The sequence below is a fragment of the Hipposideros armiger genome, unplaced genomic scaffold, assembly GCF_001890085.2.
Source record: "Hipposideros armiger isolate ML-2016 unplaced genomic scaffold, ASM189008v1 scaffold_11, whole genome shotgun sequence".
NCBI lineage: Eukaryota > Metazoa > Chordata > Mammalia > Chiroptera > Hipposideridae > Hipposideros > Hipposideros armiger.
The window spans coordinates 5,491,537-5,517,391 of NW_017731361.1; the positions used below are offsets into that span (position 1 = coordinate 5,491,537).

General features: G+C 37.5%; 1 protein-coding gene across 7 annotated transcripts in view; it reads right to left on the reverse strand.

Moving 5' to 3' along the window:
• Positions 1-6,510: 6,510 nt before the first annotated feature.
• NR3C1 (nuclear receptor subfamily 3 group C member 1) overlaps positions 6,511-25,855 on the reverse strand; it is a 103,610-nt gene continuing 84,265 nt past the window's right edge. For all 7 annotated transcript variants that reach the window (XM_019663296.1, XM_019663322.1, XM_019663342.1 and 4 more), the window contains exons 6-9: positions 24,929-25,073; positions 20,653-20,783; positions 11,261-11,418; positions 6,511-10,680 (exon numbers count right to left, since the gene is read on the reverse strand). In XM_019663296.1, the coding sequence (XP_019518841.1) occupies positions 10,528-10,680; positions 11,261-11,418; positions 20,653-20,783; positions 24,929-25,073 (587 nt within the window). In that variant the 3' untranslated portion in view covers positions 6,511-10,527. The remainder of the gene's footprint in view (positions 10,681-11,260; positions 11,419-20,652; positions 20,784-24,928; positions 25,074-25,855) is intronic.

A 25,855-nucleotide genomic window follows, 5' to 3' on the forward strand; every position in this document is an offset into this window, starting at 1 on the left:
ATCTTAGCTGTGGAGGGCAGTGTCACTGGCCCTCATATGTGGGATCCGAACTGGGGCCCTCTGGCATCCCAAGCGAGTTCTTAACCATCGCGCCACTCCGCCGGCCCCATTGATGAACATTTTTATTGTGTCCAGTTTTTTGTTTTTATAAGTAAAGCTGCTGTGAATATTGATGTACAAATGAACAAATCTTTGTATGAACATATACTTCCTTTTTGGGGGGTGAGTACCTAGAAGCTGAATGTCTACATCATATGGTAGGGGTGTATTTAATTTTTTAAGAAACTGCCATACTGTTTTCCCTGGCGGTACCATTATACATTCCCATCAGCCGTGTACGAAAGCTCCAGGTCCTCCACAGCCTCATCAATACTTGGCATGGTCAGTATTTTCATTTTTAGCATTGTAGCAGGTGTCTAGTGTTGCCTTATCGTGGTTTCAGTTTTTATTTCCCTAATGACTCATGATGATCATCTTTTTATGTATTTCTCCTTTGGTGAAGCATCTGTTTAAATATTTTGCCCCCTCTTTATTTTTGGTTTCTTGTTGTTGAGCCTTGAGAGTTCCTTACATGTACTTCGCAAAGATTTTTCTTGCACTTTGTTGATATAAATGGAATCATATGTGACCTTTCGTGTCTAGCTTCTTTCGCTTAGCATTAGTGTGTTAGAGGTTCATCTATGTTGTAGCTTGGACCAGTACTTCATTTTTGTGGCTGAATAACCCATTGTTTATATATATTACAGTTTATGCACTCATCTGCTGATGACCATATGGGCTGTTTCCACCTTTTGCCATTGTTGATAGCGCTGCTGTTATTTTCTTGAGTACCTGTTATCAGTTTAGTATCTTAGGGGTGGAATTGCAGGGTCATATGGTAATTGTGTTTAACTTTTTGAAGTCTGGTAATCTTTTTAGTTTTTCACTATCGTGAATTACATTGGTTGATTTTTGAAATGTGAATCCAATCCTGTTTCCCTTGGATAACCCCTTGGTCGTGATATGTCATCCTTTTAATTCTGTTTGCTAAAGCTTTGTTAGAATTTTTGCATATATGTTCATGAGGGATATTAGTCTAGTTTTCTTTTTTTATTATTTTTTATTGTGAAATACACATTTTTTAGAATTAGTTTCAGCTGTACAACACAGTGCAATAGTTATACGTTTTACCCCTTGAAGTGACAACCCCCTCCCCTAATCCGCTGCCCCACTTCCCCCCAATATCATACATATCTATTACAATTCCCTTGACTCCACTCCCACACCATACTCCACGTCCCATGACACTATATATATATATTTTTTTTTTCACTTATAGTTGACATACAATATTATACATCAGCTTCAGGTGTACAGTGCAGTGATCAAGCCTCTACCCCATCCATGATGCAGTCTCCCTAGCAAGACATGTAACCATCTTAGTCTAGTTTTCCTGTAGTTTTTGTCTAACTTTTTGTATCAGGGTAGTGTTGGCCTCATAGAATGAATTGAGAAGTGTTCTCTCCTCTTCAGTTTTTTTTTGGGGGGGTGGGGAGAGAATTTCTGTTGAATTGGTATTATTTCTTCCTTAAATGTTTGGTAAAATTCACCAGCGAAACCATCTGGGCCTGGAGTTTTCTTTATTAAATAGATTTTAACTACAAATTTAGTTTACAAATAGATATAGGGCTGTTTAAGTGATCCATTTCTTCCTTTTTGAACATATTTTTTGAGCTATAATTCAGATACCACAAAATTTACTCATTTAAAATGTACAATTCAAAGGCTTTCCACATACTTAAGTTGTGCAACCATCAATGTTATTTAATTTTAGAACATTTTCATTACCCCCAAAAGCAGCCCAGTACCCATTAAGCAGTTATTTTTCAGCATCCCTTCCGCCGCCTCCTCTTCCAGCCCCTGGAAACCACTAACCTACTTTCTTTTTCGGCAGATTTGCCTATTCTGTACATTTAATATAAATGGACTTATAAAATATGTGGTCTTTTGTGACTGGCTTCTTTCATTTAGCGTAATATTTTCAGATTTTATCCATGTTGTAGCATGTATCAGTACATCATTCCTTTTTATTGCCACATATTTTATTCTGTGGATATACCACATTTTATTTATCCATTTATTAGTGGATGGACATCTAGATTGTTTCCACTTTTTGGGTATTGTGAATGCTGCTGCTATGAACATTTGTGTGTAAGTTTTTGTGTGGACATGTTTTTAGTTCTTTTGGGTTTATTCAAAAAAGATATTTATAATTTTGACTTTCAGCTCAGGTTGTCCTCTCTCTCATTAATGCCAAATAATGAAATTTAGTTCCTATTTATATGCATTAGTTACAGTGATAGCCTGGGGAAACGTGCCATGTGGGGTAAAAGATGAACAGGCTGGCTCCCTTTCTTTGTTAGTCTTCTTATTGCTCAAGAAAAATTCTGTATAAAAGACTAGATCAAATCTATAACTTTCCCTCTTCTTCTTTGATCTTAATTGCTTTGGCACTGCTCTTATCATGCTTTGAGATACTGTTGGGTTGTCGGAAAAGTCGTGACGCAGTTTTACAACGAAAAACATAGAAAAAGTATGTCCTGACTTTTCCGACAACCCCATAGACAGAAATGGAAGACCTTTTCTTAAAGAATGTTCAGTGCCTCTGGGTGACACCTGCCAAGGTCTGATAGTTCAAAATGTTTGAGATAATAAAAACGTAGGCCAGTAATGTAACAGCGTCTCGCAGTCCTATGTATGACCTTTATTAATTAGGATACATACAGGGTATGAGGTTGGAAATTTGTATCCAGTTCCTGTGTTCTCATCTTTTTTCATAATCCACCTTGACTTTTTCTGTACCTTTTCAGGGAAAGCATTTAAAAATTTTCCTCTTAAATTCCTGAGAATTTAAAAAGCAGCTAATCTATCTCAAGCACTTGCTATATGATGGAAACTGAGCTAATAACCAGCTTAAATATATTGTATCTCACTTAGTTCTCTCATTTCTTTAAGATGTTGGTATTAGTTCCATTTTTTAGATGTTGAAACAGGTCTAAAGTGGCTATAGAACTTTCCAAGATTACAGACTTAAAAGTAGAAGCAAGACTTGAACCTAGGTTTGTCTCATTATAAAGTTAGTATCTACTAAGGTCTTAACAGCTCTTAACACTTGGTATTTGTGCCACACATTCTTGTGTATTTAAAATGAGCAATCGTGTGTGCTATGGATTTGGCTTGCCATGTTGGCCATTTCTTTGCACATGGCTGCCATCTCAGGGCAAGTACAACATGTATCTAATTCAATATTAGGGGGAACTCTGTTAATATTAAATGAGTAGCCTTTGTCTGAGATTCTTCTGCACTTTAGCTTATCTTTTAACACCCAGCACAATGAAAATTTCTTTTCTTAGGCTTTCCTGAAAAACAGTTGCACCTGCCTTTATGTATTTGAAATACTTTGTACCAGCCTCTGATACAGATGAAGGGCAATTATACATTTGTTTGTCTGCCTCTTATATATTTCTAAAAATAGTTATTTAAAAAAGATACATATTTATTGAGATGTAATTTACATGCCATAAAATTTGCTCACATTAAATGTACAATTTAATGATTTTTATTAAATTTATTGAGTTGTGCAACCATCATAAAAATCCAGCTTTGGAACATTTCCATCTTTCCATAAGGTTCCCTCATGTGTATTTTCACTTAAGCCTTGATATCACTGATCAGCTCTCTGCCTCTGCAGATTTACATTTTCTGGACATCTCACATAGGTGAAATCAAATAATAGGTCGTCTTTTGTGTCTGACTTCTTTTACTTCGTGTAATGTTTTTGAGGTTCATCCACATTATGCCATGCATCATCTTTTTTTTTGCTGTGTAGTGTTCTACTGTGTGGATATGCCACATTTACATATTTACCAGTTATGGACATTTGGGTGGTTCTACTTCTTGGCTGCTGTGAACATTTGCATACAAGCCATTGTGTGTATGTTTTTATTCCTCTGAATAGGTACATTGGAGTTGAGCCACATGCCTGTCCTCTGATTCTTTGAGAGCAGGAACCTCGCCTTGAGGTTTTAGCATTGCCTTAGTGTTCTCTGAATTGGCTCATCCTAGCATGCCTGCCACAGCATGGGGAGTGAAACTGATCAGGAAACATTTATGACATAGCCTCATGTTCATCAACCTTTGGTTTTAGATACTAACTCCTCTTTCCCCCCACTTGGAAAGAGTTTTCTTCTTCTCTCAATTCCTTGCAGTCCCAGCAAACAATCCTAATGGTTGTGGGTGGCTTCGATTCTTCTCTCCAGCGTAGCCCCGTGTACAGTCAGAGACAGCACTTGATGCAATGCCACGTTCATAAACAAGCTCATGGTTTATGTACATGGTGTACACGTTATTACTCTATTGACTGTTTCTGGTGAGGTACAGGAGATGAACAGAGTATAAATTGTCCCTTATTCGTGGACTGGATAGAGGTAGGGGAGTTTGGTGGGTGTCTGATGTGATCTACATGAACTCTTGTTCTGAGATTCACATGTCTGTACCCAAGTAAAGTAAAAATGTTTCCCTACCAAAGTAGTGTTTCATTTTAACTAGGAAATGGAAGCCTGATAGAAAAAGAGCTGGGTTCTCTCACCAAAGAAAATGCTATGAAGTCATTAATGCTGTTAAGAGCCACTGACTGCTAAGTAAGAGAGAATAGATGAAGGTCTAAAAAATATTCAACTAGTATAAATGCCTTTGTCTTTTTGACCTCTCTTCTACACCACAAGTCTGGCTTTTCCTGTACCTACCAAGCGAGAATAAACTTTGACTTGCATCAGTTTTCATTTATAAACAACTTGGAATGTAGCCTGTATGCTCACATCACTTGAAGAAATGTTTGCTGACTTTCCTGTAGGTATTGGTGAGACAGGTTTCCTTGTTGTATATTTGACAAACCAAAGGGTATTGTCATCTCTGGGAAGCTACTGTTTTTCACCATCCACCTCCCCAGGGGATAGGACACAGGTTTTTAAGAGAAGGAAATATCATTGTTAAATGTCGAAGTCAAAACTAATATGGTAGCAGAAGGAATTAGATTAAATGAGATCTTGCCGAGAGGCCTGACACATGACACATAATGCTCAATATGGGTTCATTTAATCTAGTTAGGAGCTTCATATTAATAATTGGTCAGTAGTGCTTAAGAGCATGGACTTTAGAGCCAGATGCCCAGTGTTTAAAAAAACAAAACAGGGCCTACTTAACCACATCCAAGCTTTGTGGCCCTTAGCAAATTACCACTCAGCTCTTATAAGCCAGTTTCCTCATGTAAATGCATTGAGGTTAGTAGCCTACCATTGTAACTTTTTAGGGTCACTCAATTTAACTGAGATCATATATTGAAACATAATGCCTGACACATAGTAAGTGGTCAGTAAATGTAAAACACTTAATTTAAAAACAGAAAAACAAAACCAGTTCCCTGAGAGGCTTGTAGACCAGAGCCGTGTTCTCTGACACATGGTAAATGGCCTCATTCCTTTCCATTCAGACTTCACGTTAGCTAGCAACCGGTTTACACCTCTGAGCCTGTTTCCTTTTTTTATATAAAATGGAGTTCATATCTTCCTCAGCATTGGTTTTCATTTCATTCATTCACTGGGTAAGCATTAACTGGTATAATGTCCGTGAAGGCATTCTATAAACCTAAGATTAATACTGGAAGTGAATAGTAAAGTAGTTATGTGTATGCATATTGGTGCCATGTCTGCTATTTCTGCATTGTACTTCCGGACACCGGGAAAGGAGTGCTGTTAAACACACGTTTCCAGTCACACGCTGAGTGGCTGAGGGTAGTGATGGTATTTCTCTTATCCATATTCTGTCTTCAATATTTATCATATAGCAGGTATGTAGCAAATCGACTTGCTGCACATATGATGAATAAGGCAAACTTGGTTTTTAAATCATAATGCTTTATACTTAGTGATGGCGGTCACTTGAAAGTTTGTTGGATAATCCAGTTCACAGATATGACCTGAACACAATGTTTTTGGAAAATACTGAACAGATGGTATAGGACAGCTGGCTTACCCCTTTTTCCTCCTGCCCTCATCGTCTATATCGAGCAGCATTGCTATGATAGTTGCCAAATATTTATGCACTTTCCTGGGAGAAAAAGTTGATTTTAAAATAAGGAAGGTAAGACTTTTGACTAGATAATATTTGTTTGCATACATGTCCTTTTCATGGTAGGATGTTATCTTTGGAGAAGCCTCGGGAGCGAGCCTTCTTCCCTCAGTGCCCTTTTGTAGGAACTGGCACATGACCACTGGAGGCGATGGAGGGGATGGGCTTTGGGTCTGTGGCGCCAGGGTTAAGCTCCTTTTCAATTTATGCCACGTTGACATTTAAATGTCCACTTTAGCATCTTAAGGTATCTGGAGTGATAACTCTACATTCAGTAAAAGGAGAGAAAAAAGTAGGAAAATTGGGACTGCACGATTTCTACAAAAGCATGTTGGAGTCACATAATGAAAAAGCAGATTTTTTTATTATGATGTTTCTCCATATTTGGCATTGCTGTAAATGGCTAACTAACATTTACTGCCAATTCAGTACAAATGTGTGGTTTGATAATACCAGAACAGCAAATTTAAATGAAAAATAAAAGTTAAACATTTCCACACAAGATTTTACAGTCTGACATTTCACTGTGTAGGTAAAAAGACATTTTTTTTTTACTAGAGGTTATTATTCAGCATGAATAAAAAACTACAACTTTTATTTTTAAACAGGAGTCACTGGTTTTAATTTTTACACATTTTAAAATTACTGTGATAAAAAATAATGAAAAAGCTTCTTAATAATGCCATACACAGTATAATATAGATTTGCCCCCATTATATAGCATTTGTTTAATATACAAAATAGAATATTGACACACTTGAATCTATATGTAGTTAAGCAAGTTATTTGAGGAGGGTATTTTCATAGAGCCTTTCATCAGAAAATAAAATCCTCCTTTCAGGCATTTACTAGAGAGAAGCTAATCCTTTCCCAAAAACCTGTTCACTCGTCTTTGGTGGACCAGGCTGACGGATAAGTCTGGGAAATGATGAAACTTCCACTCAAAGTGGTTCAAGTGTCCCCCTTACGCTCATTTTCCTTTCCCCCTCTCAAACCAGGCACATAGAAACACATTCATCTACAGCTACCGTCTTCCGAATGACCAACCAAGATCAGCAAATCTCACCAAGGGCTGCCATGGTTCTTGAATTTTGACAGATCAGAGTCTAATAATATTGTTCATTGCATGATGATGTAGTTTTAGGGTATTTAACAGAGAACTAGAAAACGATAAGACTTAATGATAATAGGTTGTACAGATAAGGACAATTGGCATGGTTCACCCCTCCCACTGCCCAATCCTGAAGTGAGGTCGCTTTCCTCTGTGTGCACGCCCAGAGCTAATCCTGTGCTAGTTATCAGGCTCTTCATGGACACTCACCATGCTGGTTTTCCTTTCGGGCTGCCATCCCCCCCACCCCCCGAGGAGAAGGTAGGTGCTCTTTTAGGGTCCCCTCCTATAGTTTTAGATGATTGGGTATAGATTCCCCCCCAAAAGCACTTGTATAGCATCACACAGCAAGGCCTAAAAACACCAAGAGGATCACTCTTTTTTTCATCAGTAATTAAAAGTACTTTTCAGAATTTGTTGTGAGTCACCTAGGCGTGTCACCAACTCTCACTGAAGTTCTCACTGAAATGAAATCGTTTGCGATGGCAAGATACCACATACAAAGAAAATGAAGCTGCTTTCAAGTAGCACCAGCTTTTTGCACTTAAATCCATAACTACTCAGAAGAACAATATAATTAAGATAACTTTTTTCTTTCTCACATATTCAAAAAGGACACTGCTTTTTCCATTTACTGTACAGCCTCCTATAGTTCTATGAATGTCAGCTGACTTCTTTTTAAGAACAAAGTGCACATACCTTTTTTCACTGAACTCTTTTTAAGAGCCAAGGTTGTTGGGACTAAAATAAGATTGTGTGATGTGCTTTCTGGTTTTAACCATATAACATTCTATAAATGAACAATAATTTATCTTTCAGAAGTTCTTTTTGAAACTTAACACTGTCATTGATGATAATATTCAAGCAGTATTTCTTAGGCACCAAAAATTTCACATCCATCTTAAAATACTTTGAGATCAATTTAAACCATTACAAAAGGAACATTCCCTTTTAGAGAGCATTCAAAAAGCAAATTATTACATTTTTTATTAAATAATTTCTCCAAAATACTGAAAAATAACAAATAACATTCAAAAAGCATTCAAAGAAAACGTCAACATGTCATTTTGTTTGGAAAAGAAGTCTTGTACGATAGAAAGGAATTAGTGTATTATTGGCAACCTATGAGATTCTGCACTATTTACATATTGCTGGTACCTCTATGCGTATTATTGCCAAACTTCTAAAGCCTCTGTTTTTATTAAGCTGTTGGAGAGGCTGTATGTGAAAGTCACCCTGCTATTAGATGGTGCCTGAAGCATGGAAGCACCACCTTTCTGTCTCCGGTTAACACAACTTTAGCACAAAGGGAGACTGAGTAATCTAAACCTGGGTGGACAGACTCACTATTGGAATAAGAAGGGTGGTCATTCTGGGAGGCAGAGGATTACTTCCTCTGATCTGAGTGGGACGGAGCCTCAGCAACCTTCACTGCACACAGGGCCAGTCTCCATCACCTTCTTCCCCTAGGCCTAGAGAAACCTGTTTGGTTTCTGAGACCACTGCTGCCTGTATGAATGCTTGCATACACTATACATCATATAGGTCATCCATCAGCGTTTCTCTGACCCCTACAAAAAATATATAACATGTCGTGATAAAACAATCTCATCTAAAAATCATTCTTATTTTATACTATACAAGCTATTTTACAATCATTTTAATAAATTGCATGTAAAGCTGCAGTAGCCCTTCCCTTCCCAGATTAGTGAATACCAATATGATATATATCTGAAACTAGAACTAAATATAAAAATATATTAGAAGTTTCATACTTTTAATATTAGATTTTTCAGTTTTCTATTACACAAATAATTTGGCCACCTTGAATAGAAATCAGATTTCTTGTGGCTTAGTAAATATAAGTTTTGAGTTTACAGAAAGTTGATAAGGTGCACACAGAAAGGGCTACTACAGCTTCTATCTTGTTTAAAATGATAATTCTTGACAGAAGGAGAAATTCACAAGGCTTTTGTTAAATTCTATGGCACACATAGGGATGTGAGGGGTGTGTAGTTTTACAAACACGGAAGTCTGACATACACTTCTAAACCACAGAAATCAGTAGCTGAGCTTTCCTGGACCACTAGGAAAGAGAGACCAATTATTGACAGATGGGAATGTGAAAATGGGTGTCCTGCCACTTTTGCCATATTAGAGATTGATTTGGGGGAGTAAAGTTTAGTGAGAGGAATTCTTGGTCTGATTAAAATCTCTCAGCTGTGTTTCAGCTAGTTATCTGGAATCATACCTTTTAAGAAGTTATACAAACTACAACAAAAGGTCCTGAAAGACAGTTTATCGACTTTCTTGCCATCTGACTGTTGCAGATTAGATACAGGGCCTCCTGGTAGTTTTTGGGTTTTTTTTTAATTAGTCTTTTGCAACCATCACCCACAGTTTACGCAGCAGGTCACTGGACTAGGTGCTCTACACCAGTTAGGGTGGTTAATTTGCATAACCTATTCTTCACCGAAGTAGATATATACAAAATAAGAGCTTTTTTTTGACAAGAATACTGGAGATTTGAGTCAATTTTTATGGTCTTCTGATGGCAAAGTGCCATCAGGTGAGAAGCACCAACCCATTTTCACACAGAAGATTCATGTTTAGAGTTGATTTAGGAAAGCCATGAACTAGCTGCCCATCTGAAACAGCTGTACAATAACTTGAATACAAAAATTATGTAAGAAAAAAATGAGCAAGCGTAGTTCACTGAATATAAAGGAAATTGTTAAAACCAGACAGTAATAGCTATAAAAGGCACAACTTCCCTTTTCTCATATACACTTGTAAACTTTTTTCAGATTTCCATGCATAAATCAAAAATGCTATCCTAACTATACAGGGGGAAAATACACCAACAGAAAGTCTAGAAAATTTTGTCCAGCCAACTGTGAAAAGTATGAGCAGAAGGTTCATTGCGCAGACTGGGCACTGGTGGTTTGGGTGCCATCCTTCTCTGACAGCGGAGATTAGCCCCCCATCGTTGTTGCTCGTTTCTGGGATCCACCAACTATCAATTTCTACTTTTCCCATCACAGAAAATTGATGGCTCAACTGCTTTTGTTGCCAAGTCTTGGCCCTCTAGAAACCACATGTAGTGCGTATTTAAAACAAAACAAAAACAAAAACCAGACATAAACAAAAAAGGAAAAATAAAACAAAACCACTATTGGACAAATTGATAGTTTGTACAATAAAAGCTATAAAGCCAACTCTCCTTAAGGCAACCTTTCTTGTTAAGGCAGTCACTTTTGATGAAACAGAAGCTTTTTGATATTTCCACTTGAATATTTTGGTAACTGATTGCTGATGATTTCAGCTAACATCTCTGGGAATTCAATACTCAAGGTTTTGTCCAAAAATGTCTGGAAGCAATATTGAAGGAGATTTTCAACCACCTGCGAGAGAAGATACAGTAAATGATTAGTCTTAAAAATTTGAGGGACATCTCATACTTCTTGGCCTTTTTTTTTTTTTTTTTTTATTAAATATCTGACCTGGATGGAATATACCAATCTCTGCTGGAATTTATCATGTAAAAAGAAAAGTTAAATAATATGAGCACTCAGGTACCAAAGACATCTTGAATACCTTAAATTGTATATAATATTATAGGGAATTAAAAAAAGTGTTTCATGATGTACTATAATACCATAATATATGAGGGATGTATTCTAATTTTAGATTAATCATGCAAAAACGGAATTCTACATTTTAAGTAACAGTGCGGTTAAATTCTGTAAACGTAGCATCATGATGTTATATGCACACGATTAGATGAAACTAAATTTCCTAATTGGCCTTAGGAAAAATGTATGCCACACAGAAGTTCACAGCTTGTACTCAAACCATCAATATCCACAAATACAAAAAAAAAAAGAAAAAAGAACTCTTGGTGTATAATTACATACACTATTTAGAACATACTTTATATCCCAGAAAATTCTTCTGATATTTGGATTTGTGTGTGACACTTACCTCATGCATGGAGTCCAAGAGCTTTGTCAGTTGATAAAACCGCTGCCAGTTCTGACTGGAGTTTCCTTCCCGCTTGACAATGGCTTTCCCTAGCTCTTTGATGTAGGTCATTCTAATTTCATCAAACAGCTCTTGGCTCTTCAAACCTTCGTTAGGAACTAAAAGATTAAGATATGGTCAATTAGAGAATTTTCTTGTGATAACTTTTCATATATCCAAGTATTATTCATAGCATACTTCGTGACTTTGTCTATATGCTCTTAATGCACTGTTAAAATATAAGCATTTTCAAAGGACCATGAAACTACAGCCTAAAGAATATGGGATAATGGGAAACTGGAGGACTTGGGTAAATCACTTTGTTTCTCATCTGTAAAAATGGAGCTGGTGGTGACACCTTCCTTTCTAGTTCACAAAGCTGGTTTGAAGACCAAATAAATAATGGCTGTCATTCTGCCCTTCAATTTAATTCTAGTACAGACATATAGAAGGCTTCGACAACAGTATTTATTCCACCATTTCCACCTTGGAATATCTGTGATATCACCAGTCAGTTAGAACATTAAATACATTTTATTACTGTGTTAACATAATGAGCTGATATGAATTTCAATCTAAAAAACCCCCTTTTTTTTAAACATAGCCTATGTATATGCTTATTGGGGAGGAACTATTTGCCTTCCCTATGAACTTAGAAATATAGAAAATACCACATGATTCTGGATCATAAATTTGGTATAAAATCAATTTCTTAATTACTTTTCAAAAACTGATACTAGTAAGAATTGTGAATAGTTAATCATGGTTTCATTTAATCTTACAGAGATTATGGCTTCTGTAAAGTGTTACATTTTCCAAACGTATCCCCCAGGAACTCTAGCTCTGTGTTAATAACGGTTGGGGGAAAAGGCTTTGGTGGTCAAGATTTACGCATAGCTAAACGTTTAATACAAAGTGGGGCAGATTTCTGGATTTCAGGATTTCTCAGCGCATAGAGGAAAAGCAGTGGATTTCAGAGCAAGAAGTCTTAATTTAATTCATACTTGCCCTGTGGATTTGTTTCCTACTCTGTCTTTCTCACTGGATTAAAATTTTTTTATTTTTTAAAATTTAGACATAATTGTCATTATCTTCATTTCAGGTGTACAACATAATGATTAGATATTTGGATATACTGCAGAATCACTACAATGTCTAGTTAACATCATTACCATGCATTGTTACAAAAAAAAGTTTTTCTTGTGATGAAAATTTAAGATTGACTATTTTAGCAACTTTCAAATATACAATACAGTCACCATGCTGTACATTATATCCTGAGTTCATTTTATTGCTGAGTTTGTACTTTTTAACCCACTTCACCCATTTCTCCCACCCCGGCCTCTGGCATCCACCAGTCTGTTCTCTGTATTCATGAGCTTGTTGTTGTTGTTGTATTAGATTCCACATGTAAGTCAGATCATATGGGTTATTTGTCTTTCTCTATTTCACTCAGCATAATTCCCTCAAGGTTGTCCATCCATGTTGTCACAGACGGCAAACTTCATTATTATGGCTGAATAATCCATCACACACACACACACACACACACACACACACACACACACGTGTATAGTTATGTATCACATTTTCTTTATCTGTTTATCCACTGATGGACACTTAGGTTGCTTCCATATTTTTGCTATTGAAAATACTTCAGCAATGAACATGGGAGTACATTTATCTTTTTGAGTTAGTGTTTTCATTTTCTTTGGGTAAATACCCAGAAGTGGAATTAATGGGTCATATGGTAATTCTGTTTTTTTTTTTTAAAGATTTTTATTGGGGAATTGGGATGGGAACAGCGCTAGGGAATTGGGGGAAGGGTAACAGACAAGTTGCTGTCTTTTTTGTTCTTCAGTCTAGTTGTGGAGGATGTTGCTTCACTGGCCCAAGTTGGCACCATCATTGCGCTCTTCCCGGGTGAGGCAGATCAGTTGCCTGCTTCTGGATGACCGCTCACTGCGGCTGCTGGCTGCTCACTGCGGCTGCTGGCTACACACGGTAGCCCATGGCAACCCACTGCAGCAGGGGCTGCAGCCTACCCTTGTCGCCAGCAACTCATGGCAGCCCAGCTCCAGGTTGAGCTGTTGTTCAGCATCTTAGCTGTGGAGGGCAGTGTCACAGGCCCTCATATGTGGGATCTGAACCGGGAACCTCTGGCGTCTCAAGCCAGTTCTTAACCATCGTGCCACTCGGCCGGCCCTGGTAATTCTGTTTTTAATCTGTTGAGGAACCTCCACACTGTTGTTTGTAGTGGCTGCACCAGTTTACCTTCCCACCAACAGTACGTGAGGGTTCCCTTTTCTCTACATCCTTCTCCAACACTTACTTCTTGTGTTTTTGATGATAGCCATTCTTAGAGGTGTGAGGTGATACCTCACTGTGGTTTTGATCTGCATTTCCCTGATAGTGGTGGTGACCACCTTTTCATATACTTGTTAGCCATCTGTACGTTGTTTTCGGTAAAAGGTCTTCTGCCCATTTTTTAATTGGATTGTTTTTTGGCTGTTGAGTTGTATGAGTTCTTCATGTATTTTGGATGTTAATCCCTTATCAAATATATAATTTTCAATGTCTCGCATTTGGCAGGTTGCCTTTGCTGTGCAGAAGCTTTTTAGTTTGAAATGGTCCCACTCATTTATTTTTGCTTTTGGTGTCAGGCCCCAAAAAAATCACTGCTAAGATCAGTGTTCAAGGAGCATACCACCAATGTTTTCTTCCAGGAGCTTGTTGTTTTAGGTCATAGATTTAAGTCTTCCATTCTAAATATTTGTGTGTGGTGTAAGATAGTGATCCAGTTTCATTTTTTTGCGTGTGGCTGTTCAGTTTTCCCAACGCCGTTTATTGAAGCCTGTCCTTTCCTCATTGTATATTCTTGGCTCTTTTTCATAAATTAACTGACTATAAATTTCTAGGCTCTCTATTCTGTTCCATTGATCTATGTGTTTATTTTTTCACCAATGCCATACATACTGTTTTGATTACTATAACTTTGTAGTACTATTTAAAACAAGGGATCGTGATGCCTCCAGCTTTGTGTTTTGTTTTCTTTTTATTTTTTCTTCAAGATTGTTTTGGCTATTCTGGGTCTTTTGTGGTTCCATACAAATTTTAGGATTGTTTGTTCTATTTCTGTGGAAAACACCATTGAAATTTTGATAGGGATTGCACTGAGTCTATAGATTGCTTCAAGCAGTACGGACATTTTAACAATATTCTTCCAATCCACGAGCACAGAGTATCCTCCCATTTATATCTCCTTCAGTTTCTTTCACCAGTGTTTTCAGTGTACAGGTCTTTTACCTCCTTGATTAAATTCATTACCAGGTATTTTATTCTTTTCATTGCAATTGTAAATTGAATTGTTTTTCCTAATTTCTCTTTCTACTAGTTTGCTATTGTATAGAAACACAACAGATTTTTGTATATTGATTTTGTATCCTGCAACTTGACTGGATTTGTTTATTGGTTCTAACAGTGTTTTGGTGGAATCTTTAGGGTTCTCAATACACAATATCACGGCATCTACAAATAGTGAGTCTTACTTCCTCCTTTTCTATTTGGATGCCTTTTATTTCCTTTTCTTGTCTTAGTTGTTCTGGCTGTCCAAGGCATTGCTGAGTAAAAGAGGTGAGGGTGGGCATCTTGTCTTGTTCTTGATCTAGAGAAAAAGCTTTCAGCTTTTCCCCATGAGTATGATGTTAGCTGTGCATTTGTCACATATGGCCTTTACTTAATGTTGAGATATGTTTTCTCTGTACCTCACTTTGTTGAGAGCTTTTATCATGCATGTTGAATGTTGTCAAATGTTTTTTGTGCATCTACTACGAGGGTCATATGATTTTTATCCTTCATTTTTTAAAATGTGGTATCACTCTCACTGGATTTTGATTAGGATTAGAACAAAGAACACATATGAAAATGTTTTGATTCCATAAAGCAATACTTAGCACTTCTGAGATGTCAGTATTAATGTGAAAATGAAGGCCACTTAATCAGGAGTGGTAAAAACCTATAGTAAGAGCCTACCATGTTAGTGATGGATTAATTTCACACATTAGTTATGTTACAGATAACTTATTTATTGCTAATTTTAAAAATAGTGATTATTTATAATTTTCTTCCTGCTGGTTACTGTAATTCTAAAATGATATGGGAGAAGCCATATTCAACATTTATATTAAAAAGAATTTCATCCATCCCAAATTATGCTCGTAGTTCCATGAATTTTTGCTTTATGTAGTTGGAGGCCATATATTTAGAATTATTTTCCTGGTGAATGCTTTATGTAATGGGTATTTTTAAATATAGAATATTTTTTTTTTTTGCCTTAAACTCTATTTTGATAATAATGTAGCTGCTTCAGCTTTATTTTGGTTAAAGCAGCGGTCAGCAAACTATGGCTTGTGGACCAATCCCACCTGCAACCTGTGTCTGTAAATAATGTTTGACTGGAAGCCAGCCAGGCCAGTTTTCTTTAAGTATTGTTGTGACCGTGTTCGTGCCACAAGGGGAAGAGTTGAGTAGCTATAACAGACTGTACGGAAACCTAAAAACCATCTGGCCCGTTATAGAAAAAGTTTGCCATCACTGGGTTTTACCATGTATAAGTATATCCTTTTACTTCAGCCATTAAATACCTTTATTTAGATAGCTCTCTTGTGAAATTGCTGATATATTTGAATTTATTTGTACCACCTATTTGTTACTTTCTCTTATAATGCTTTTTGTTTATGCTTCCCCCCCCGCCCCCTTTTCTTTCATTGTTTTGGGTTTTTTCTTACCACATTATCCCCCTCCCAATGGTTTAATATGCTGTATATTATTTTTATTTCCAGTTGTCATCCTTTAACTCTCATTCTTAATTTATCAGTCTCATTTTTGATTGCCTGTAATTATTGTGTACTTTAGTTCTAGTTTTTTAAACCACCAAAGACAATGTTACATTTAAACTAACATTTACTGTATAAAATAACAGTATCTACATATTTACCACTTTGCTCTTTTTTCCTTCTTAAAGATGGGATTACTTTCCCTTAGCCTAATGTCTTTTGAGAATACTTTATTGAGGATCTGTGGTGGCAAATTTTATTTTCACCTTCATTAAAAAAAAAAACTATTGGTATATTTAGACCATTCAAATGTAAAGCAATGTGTGATATATTTGGATTAATATCTACTATGTTTGTAACTTCTACTCACTGCACTTGTTTCCTCTTTAATCTCTTTTTCTGCCTCTTCTAGTTTTCATTGAGCATTTCATATATTTTTTCTTTCAGTATACCAATTACTACTTCTATTTAAAATTGTCTTTAGCGGTTGCCCTAGAATTTGCAGTATACAACACAGGCGTTGAACAAGGTGGGCATTGGCGTGCTGACCCACCCCGTGCAATCGAAAAGCCACATAGAACTTTGGATTCAAGAGTTAGCCCTTTGTATCCACCAATTCAACTAACTGCGGTTGGAAATGTAAAAATAGTTTTGATCTGCGGTTGGTTGAATCTGAGGATGTGAAACCCATGGATACAAAGGGCCAACTGTATTTATTGAAAAAAATCTGCATAAAAGTGGGCCTGCACAGTTCAAACCTGTGCTGTTCGAGGGTCATCTGTAATCTACATCTCCTTTCAAATACTACTACGCCACTTCGGGTAGCACAGGCTCCTTAAAACAGCGCGTTCCCAATTCCTGCCTTCCATCCCTTTTAACACTGCTGTCATTCATTTAACTTATCCATATGTTGTAATTGCCCACTATACTGCTGTTATTAAACAGTTATGTGTTAGATCAATTAAGAAAAATAAAATTTCATCTTCAACTCTTCCTTCTCTAGCACCCTTCCTTTATTTAGATCCACGTTTCTGACCTGTACCATTTTCCTTTCCTCTGAAGAACTTTTTTTAACTTTCTATGAAAGGCAGGTCTACTAGTGACTAATTCTCTCAGTTTTCATTTGTCTTGATTTCCTCTTTATTTTTGGTTTTCTGCAGTTTGAGTAAAATAGGCCTAGGTGTACATTTTTTGGTACTTATCTTTGGTGTTTTCTGAGTTTCCTGGATGTGTATTTTGGTGTCTGTCATTAATTTTGGGACATTCTTAGCCATTATTACTTCAAATATTTTTTCCATTCCATTATTTGTATGTTACACCTTTTGTAATTTCCCTACTGTTCTTAAATGTCTTTTTTTTTTTTAATTCTTTTTTCTCTCTCATTTGAGTTTGGTAACTGGCTATTGACTGTCTTCAAGCTCAGTGATTCTGCTTGGTCATGGCCAGTCTACTGATGAGACCATCAACAGCATTCTTCATTTCCTTTCCAGTATTTTTAATTTCTAGTATTTCCTTTTATTTCTTAAAATTTCCATCTCTCTGCTTACATTACCCATGTGTTCTTGCATGTTGTTTACTTTTTCCATTAGAGCCCTTAACATATTAATCAGTTATTTTAAATTCCCTATCTGATAATTACCACATCTGTGCCATGTATCTACATCTTGTTCTTATGTTTGTTCTGCATTTTTCCTTGTAGTTTTTCTGCTGAAAGGTGGAAATGATGTGTCGAAACTGAAGTAATTAGGCTTTCAGTGTGAGATTTTTATGTTAATCTGGCTATGGGACTGGGCTGTGTTAAATGTTTGCTGCAGGCGTTAAGAGGTTTCAGTTTCCTTGTTTTTATCTTCCCCGCCCCCCCCCCCTCCTCCTTGGCCTTGGGTTTCCCTAAGAACTTCTTAAGTAGCTGTGCTGTGCAGCTCTCCCCACTGTAATCCCGCTATTATACTGCAGCCCTGCTGATATGGTGGGAAGGTGCTGGGGGTGGGGGCTGTTTTATGCCTTTACGACATATATATCAGTTTTTTAGTAGGCCCGGTCGGTCCCGGGGCTGTGTACTTCAGAAGTGTTTCTGAGTTTTTGTTTTTGTTTTTTTCTTCTCCCTTATATGATAATTCCAGCCCCCTTTTTCTTTATCTATTGGTCCTTCCCCCAGGTCAGATAAAGCTCTGTTGCAAGTTTCCCTTTAGAGGGCAGAAACATGAGGGGCTCTTTCTCTGATCTTCACCATGAGAACATGGTCGGGCTTCTGGAGGTAAGCTCCAAGGAAGTATGGGGGGACACCCCCTCCCCCCAAAGACTGGGTCCCAAGAGTTTTTAACTCTCCAGCTATTCCTCATTTGGTCTCCAGAATTCATCAAAATTACCGTAAGTGTTCCTACCAGTTACTGGCTGTAGTAGCTGCTGTTCCCAGTAAGCTGACCTTGACTGTGCTTTTCTGTATTGGCTTGTTTCTCTAGATTTTGAGGTGGTCCTTTGCCTTGTGACCTCAATTCTCTCATGGATCTAAGAGAAGGCTCTATTTTCAGTATGTTCAGCTTTTTCTTGTTGTGAGGATAGGTGTGATAACTTCCAAGCTGTTTACTTGTCAGAACTGAAATTGGAAGTCCATTTTCATTTTTTTTCCTTACCATTTTGAAAAACATCATTCCATTTTTTTCAATTGCTGTTCCATTACATTGCCTCTCCTTTGAAGATTTTTTTTCTCTGCCTGTTCATTGATTTTCTGATTAACCTTTCTGTTCAGTCAGCTGGATTTTATTAATATACTATGTGGAATTCATTGCACTGCCTGGATATAGGGTTTGGTGTCTTTTAAAAGATTTAGCCATTATCTCTTTGTATAATGTCTTTTCCTGTTGTTTTTCACCTTTCATTTTCTGATCTCTGATGATTATGTTAGACCCGAGCTTTTTACAGCTGGTGTACTGTGAATGTGTTAAGGTAATGATTTGCTATGCTGGTTGCAAGCTGCCTTATTCATTTGCCACAGTGTGCTATGCTGTACAAATGCTATTTTTTATGTTCATTGTGACATGAAAATTTGAAGTTGTGAAGCATTGTTTCAGACCTCCCTCAGTCATGCCTCTTAGCCTTTCATTTACATACATACATACCACACACATGCATTTAACAATTGTATTTCGCTATTTGTACAGATTTATTATTTCAGCTGAATTTATTTCAGTTTAAATATCTCTTGAAATGTGTCTAACATGTTTAGACCCATCCATTGTTTTTTCAATTTCAATTGTATGTCCAACCCTGTCTTTAAAACTACTAAATACACTAACCAGGCTCTGCAAATACCCTCTAAGAGAAAGCTAGCTTCAGAGTGCAGCTTACCCCCCTCTGGGTTCCCGCCTGCACTTAGATTAGGGTACTACTCCACTAATCTATCAGAGTAGTAGAAGTCGAATTATATCTTAAGGTACATATTGTCATCCTTGTGATTCCATATACATCTAGCTCAGTGAGTCTGGTATGTATAAAACTTTAACCATCATTTTTTTTACTTATTAGAAGATTGATAATATCCAGGTATAAGTCAGGGCCAAAATACGAACCAATCAAAATCATGATCAGAACTTCGTTTACTCATATAATACCAAGCTCACTTCTTTGACGAGTGTACTGCTGTGGGTAACCTTAAGAGTCTCTAGCAATAATCTTTACCTTTAGATTTTTTTCATGGGTTATGGAAAATTCTCTTGCTTTAATATTATTAATACTCCTTAAAACCATAAACATGGGACAACTTTGTGTAGAACAAAGATAGTATGAAAGCTGAGTTACTGCAACATCCAGAGCTTAAAGTTATTTGACAACCTGGAAACCACAATTACTAAGGAACAGACTTTTAAAATTGCAAATGTATTTATTGTATGTGGAAATAGTATTATTTTACTGGAATGGCCTAAAGTTTATAATACCTACTGGCTCACATTCTTTTATTAGTAGTTTAGAATGCCATATTTTCACTAATACAGACAGGATCCTTTATATTCTTCAAAAACTTTCTAATTTTAACTAAATAATGTCTCTGCTAGCTGAAAGTAGTCTCACTGAAGTTTATATACCAATAACTTGATCTAACCTTTGAAGGTTTTATAAACCCTTGTTGCTGTTTTCTAGATAGACTACCTCTGCCCAACAGTCCAACTCTAATGCTGCATTAACCAATAGAGGAAGTCACCAAGCACACCTTTTGTGGGGTGTGTCTTGTCTCCTAAAGGTGTTAGCAAAGCTCACAGGAAGAAAGGAGGAAATCTGTGCATTTTCTAGATCACCAGAGACCCCTGTGCAGCTCATATACCTATTTCTCCATGACATCTGTCTTATTAATCTTGGTCTCATTGGCTGTGCCTTTCTAAAATTGCACATTGATGAAAATCTATCTGACTAGCAGGAGATAGTAGTAGACTTGGTATAATTATTAGTGCTATGCATACAAATGAACCTTTGTTTCTATATTTCATGCTTTTGACATATTTAGAAGTGAATATGTGTTCTACAAACCTGAAGAGAGAAGCAGTAAGGTTTTCATACAGAGATACTCTTCATAAGATACCTGAAGCCTGTGTAACTCAGAGGAAACAAATAGCATATGTTTACATTGGTCATACATGCTGGGTAGAGTCATCCTCTGCCTGTGAAAGACAAATATCAGTGTTTGAATTAGAAAGAAATAGTGCTTGTTCCAGAAAAGTACATTTTTTTTTTTTGGTTTTATTTTGCAAAACTGAACTCATAAAGAAAAACCTGACTATTACTATGAATGCTAATTCCCCCCAGATCAGAATTTTGGATACGTTCCTTAAACTCATTCCTGGGTTTAGAGCATCTGAAAAGACTACTGAATAACCTAATTTTACTTTGGAGAAATTATTTATCGTGCATGCCATGTATTATTTATTCTGCAGAATTTATTACCACTTGCTCATTTAAATCAATGTTTTATGGTAGCATTTGAATATGGCCAACTAGACCACAGTTTTAGAGCCTATCATTTAAAAGTCAAGGTTTTTTTTCTTCACAGCATTCCATTCGAAAAGCAACTGTAAGCAATACTGTTTATAGTTACGCAGAGGGTCAGAACTAGAATTCGACTCTAGTAGGCTTTCTGAAACCCCAAAATCTGCCTCTGACAGACAATGTGTGACTGAATCTTCTCCTAACTAAAGGTACCAAATAAATTCTCAATTCGGATTCTAAATAGTCATGATCACATCTACAATTTTCAAATAGGTCTCTAAGGTTTCCTAGTTTTTTAAAGGATGCTAAGAGCCTGAAATTGTGCCCGGTTCATGGTTTTTAAAATACTTCAAGTTTCTAACCGAAAGTGATCTTGGACTTAACAGAGAAAATAGAAGGGTTACTTTCCTATAAAATAAACCAGACATGAATTGTATACTGATAAAGCGATTACAGAGGAGTTCACATGACTCTTCAAATTTAAAATCTGCTCTTCCAAAGAGGCACCCTCCCCATCTTCCTAACAGCAATTAAGCATTCCTTTTCTGGGAGGTATCTTTTTCTCCTTTACTTTCTTAGCATGGTAGTTTTGACAAAGTTATAGTGTAGTAAAGTAAGAAATCATTCTAGTTGGCTGTAAAAAACCACCACATTCTGACCTAAGGACAATGATGAGAGACTTTTACAGTTACCTAGATGGTCAGAACTTGAATGTACACTTTCTGACAGCCCAGGTCTGCCTATCACAGACACCAGATCAGCATGGAAACGGTGAGCTGAACGACAAGAGCAGGAGGCCTGCCCAGCTCAACACACACACACAGAGTGTGACGTCAGAACGGCCTCTTCCAAACGAGTGTTCGCATGAGCCGTTTATCCTCCAATAGAGCTGAGAAAATTTTTTTCTATAATTCCTACTTTAGGTAAGGAACGTAGGTGGCAGGATCGGGTTATGCTGTGACTGTTTAAATCTAAATTTGAGTGTTGCCAAAATAAAAACTCTGAATTACATAAATTTTATAAAAGGGTAAATTGGTATTTCGTATAACTGTCCACTCGGTTTTAACCGCAATTAAATTACTTCAAATTCCTTTTTAAGAAAGTGACCATAAATAAGCATGGTTGGATTCTGAAATGAGGAACAAGTATTTAGAGATTTTAAATGTCTTTGAGTTTACATATAAGCTACATATATTTATCAGTTAATTTATAATTTGATCATACAACTTGAATCTGGTTCAATTGTGAGGCAGTGGTTTGAACTGTCCTCTTTTTGGCAGCAGTCCAGGTGACTTCTTTCTCTGACACAGGCACCTTGAGTGTCTGTGTGGAGACCTGACCTGGTCTGGCCAAGCACGCGGCTGTGCCTGTTAGCTGAGGACAGAGAGGCGGCCCTTTCTGGGTCTACAAAGGTTGCAGTATGTAGATTTCACATGCTTCTTGTCATCTTGTTTCTCACTATGAGGCTTGGTCTTTCTCTTTCAGGTCTCACTTAGTTCAAATAACACCTCCTCCAAGGAGTCATTAGCTGCCCTATCTGAAACAGACCTCTCTCTAGTAAAAACTTGGAGTCTGAAATTATTTTATTCACTTGGTGGTTATCTGTGTCTCCCCAGCTAGTTAGTGTGTAAGTGGTAAAGGTGAGGAACCTTGTCTGTCTTGTTCTCTGGTATACTCGTAGTTCTTCGCTCATATGCACCAGGCAACATACTAGGGGGATGATGAGTATTTCTTGTCCATTTTCCATCATGTTACCCTCATGAAACCCTTCACTGGTTTTTTGCTCCTAGAATAAAATCTAAACTCTTATCAGGGCCTACAAGAGTCTGCTTGACTCCAACCCTGTCCACTTCTCTAAACTCACTCACACAATCTTCTCCGTGACTCTCTCTTAGTTCCTCACATATGCCATGGTTCACACTTAGTTCTTCTGGCTGGGACGCCCTACCTTTCTCACAGCTTGTTCTATTTATTGCTCATCTCTTTAGATCTTCCGTGGTCCCCAAATCTCATGTAGCACATAGCCCTCTCCCTGCCCCTCAGTCACAGTATTATATCATGACCACAATTATGTGGGTCATTTATTTGATTTTCCCATCGAATGTTGGCAGGGGCTTCATGTGTTGTGTTCACTATTACAGCTCAAACTCCTAATATAGCGTCGGACACTTGGTAAGTAGTCATACACCACTGAGTGAATACTGTGTTGGAAGAGAAACACCAAATAGTTCAGCAGCCTACTAGAGGATACCTGAAATCTCTGCTTTAAATGGTTCCCATTTATTCTGCCAGATACATGGTCTTGGAATTACCTAGTAGTACTACAAAAAGGATCTGTCCTCAATCTAGAATGACTGCCCTACTTGCAGCTTCTTGCATAATAGCTAAGAATTTCCTTTGAAATCCCTGACTTGCCAGCTGACTATATCATAAGGCAGCCCCTCCCACTAACACCCAGCTCAGACAGACGCTTTTCTGTAATTTCTACCCATCCTTTTTGAGCCTGGCACACCCAAGAGATAACAGAGTGTTTGCTTTATCTGCACAGAGTATCTCTAGGCTGTCCTCACTGCTCTCAAGTCTAGTTTCTCTTTCCTCCAAATATCTCTTTCATCAACTGATGTTACTTTCCAAACTCCTTGTCCCTTTAGATATTTAAAGTTGTCACTGTTACTTTTAATATGGCATCCACAACTGAACACAAAGTACTAGTGATGCTTGACTCACATAGAGTGCAATGCAACTATTTTAATGTGGTTTAAGATTTCATTAATTTTTTGAAACCCTATCAACAGTAAATACCCAGAGCTCACAATTAAATAAATATCCATCTTTTTTTACACAAACACCAATCCTCTTCATTTTTCACTCTAAGACCATGGGTATGCGAGTGTGTGTGAACTCCGTTTGTATTCTAGTAAAGGAGGCTAGCTGTGGGCACAAGTAGTAATGCAAGGTAGACCGTGAGAAGAGCTTGGTTGGGATCTATAACAGAGCGGTCTTATGTAGTGACATGAATGGCATATGTTTGAAGAATGGATCCCCGGAGTGGGAAGGATGAGTGTGTGAGGGCCGAGAGGCGGAGGGAGGCCAGGTCTGGAAAGCCCGAAAGCGTGCTCGTGTGCTGGCCGGTCAGTGAGGAGACAGAGGACATCTGTGTGTTGGGGAAATAGGTGATATGATCAAACTCGGCTTTAGGAAGAAAAACTAGTCAGCACAATGGAGGATACATTGGTAGCAGAAAAAGAGCTCGGAAACGATGTCAGTGAGGTAAGGGAAGGGGGAATGGACACCGGAAGTATTCATTCCTTCCTAAACCACCTAAACCAGAGAAGAGCTGATGGATAGTCTTCAAGTTTGGTTGCTTCTCTCCCAATTAAAGTAATTCTTGTTCCCATGTTCTTTCCAAGTCATAAATATCGAGTGAGGCCCATGCAGAGACACCTCTTGTTTCTGGTCTGCACCCTCCACCCCTCAGCCTACCTGTCCTCATCTGTGATGATCCCTACTGAAGTGACATCAACCGGAATTGAATTGTATCATGCTCCTTTTCCTTTTTGGAATAGGGTTATGTAATTAAGACCATGCCACCACAAGGTTCCTTTGTACTTGCTGCAAACTTGACCCCCGAGATGCTCACTCTTTAATACCGTTAAACACGTCCTGGGACAGTAAGGCTGCCCCAGGTACATTCGCTGCACATCATAGCTGGCAGCACCGACTCAGTCCTGAATTATCACAGTAGCAGCAGTGTCCCAGGAAAATATCAGCTGGTTAAAAATACTATGAATACAGGTAAAATGACTCACAAATGACTTACTCATTAACAACCAAATCAGGAGCAAAACACAGCAAGTTTGCACTTGTTTGTCTGTAGGATCTCCATCCCAGGGCAAACGCCATGAGGAACATCCATGAATATTGCAGTAGGGTCATTTGGTCATCCAGGTGTAAGTTCCTGAATCCTAAATTAAGAGAAATAAAGGTGTGAGGAAAAGCTGGTGATACCAAAGACCGCATATGTATTAGCTTTGTTTTGGGGGACTGCTAACAGAGGAAATGGAGCAGCAAATGGTCTCAGTGTTCAAAAACAAGCCCGCTTTTCTCACCTTTTGCCTATTGAAGTAAAGAAACTAAATAGTAAAGCAGCAAGCCAGAGTCCTGGCTTGGGAGTCCTGGTTTGGGACAGTATTCATTTAATGAATTCAACGACAAATTTCTCCTGATATTTAGACCTCTCTCCCCCTTGAAGGGTAGGGCAGATAGGAGGTCAGGTCACTTCATCCAAGTTTTGTCTCTAACCAGTTCCCCTCTAACATGGACCTGTGCTATTCCACATTAAGTTCCGAAAGGGGAACTTTTATTTCAAACTATCGTAAAAGTTAAAATTTACATTAAATGTGCACCATTTTATGGAGTGAAGAGTTGAAATCATTCTACGTCAGTATGTTTTGACAAAGTGTCACCATGCCTGATTTTTCCCAATTTTACAAATAACCTGATTTTTAAAAGTGATACATTGAAGGGAAATACATTTTCTTCCCCCATTTAACTATAAAAGTATGAAATTCTAATTCTTATATCTTCCTATCTGAAATGACTATGCTTTGAGTAATAATCTGTAAAGCAGGGAGCAGTGTAAAAATTTTATTACAGACTCTTCCATATTTACCTGGCTCTTCCCCATAACTGAGTATGAAAAACAATATACATCATGGGACCCGGATGATAAAGAACCAGAGTGTTT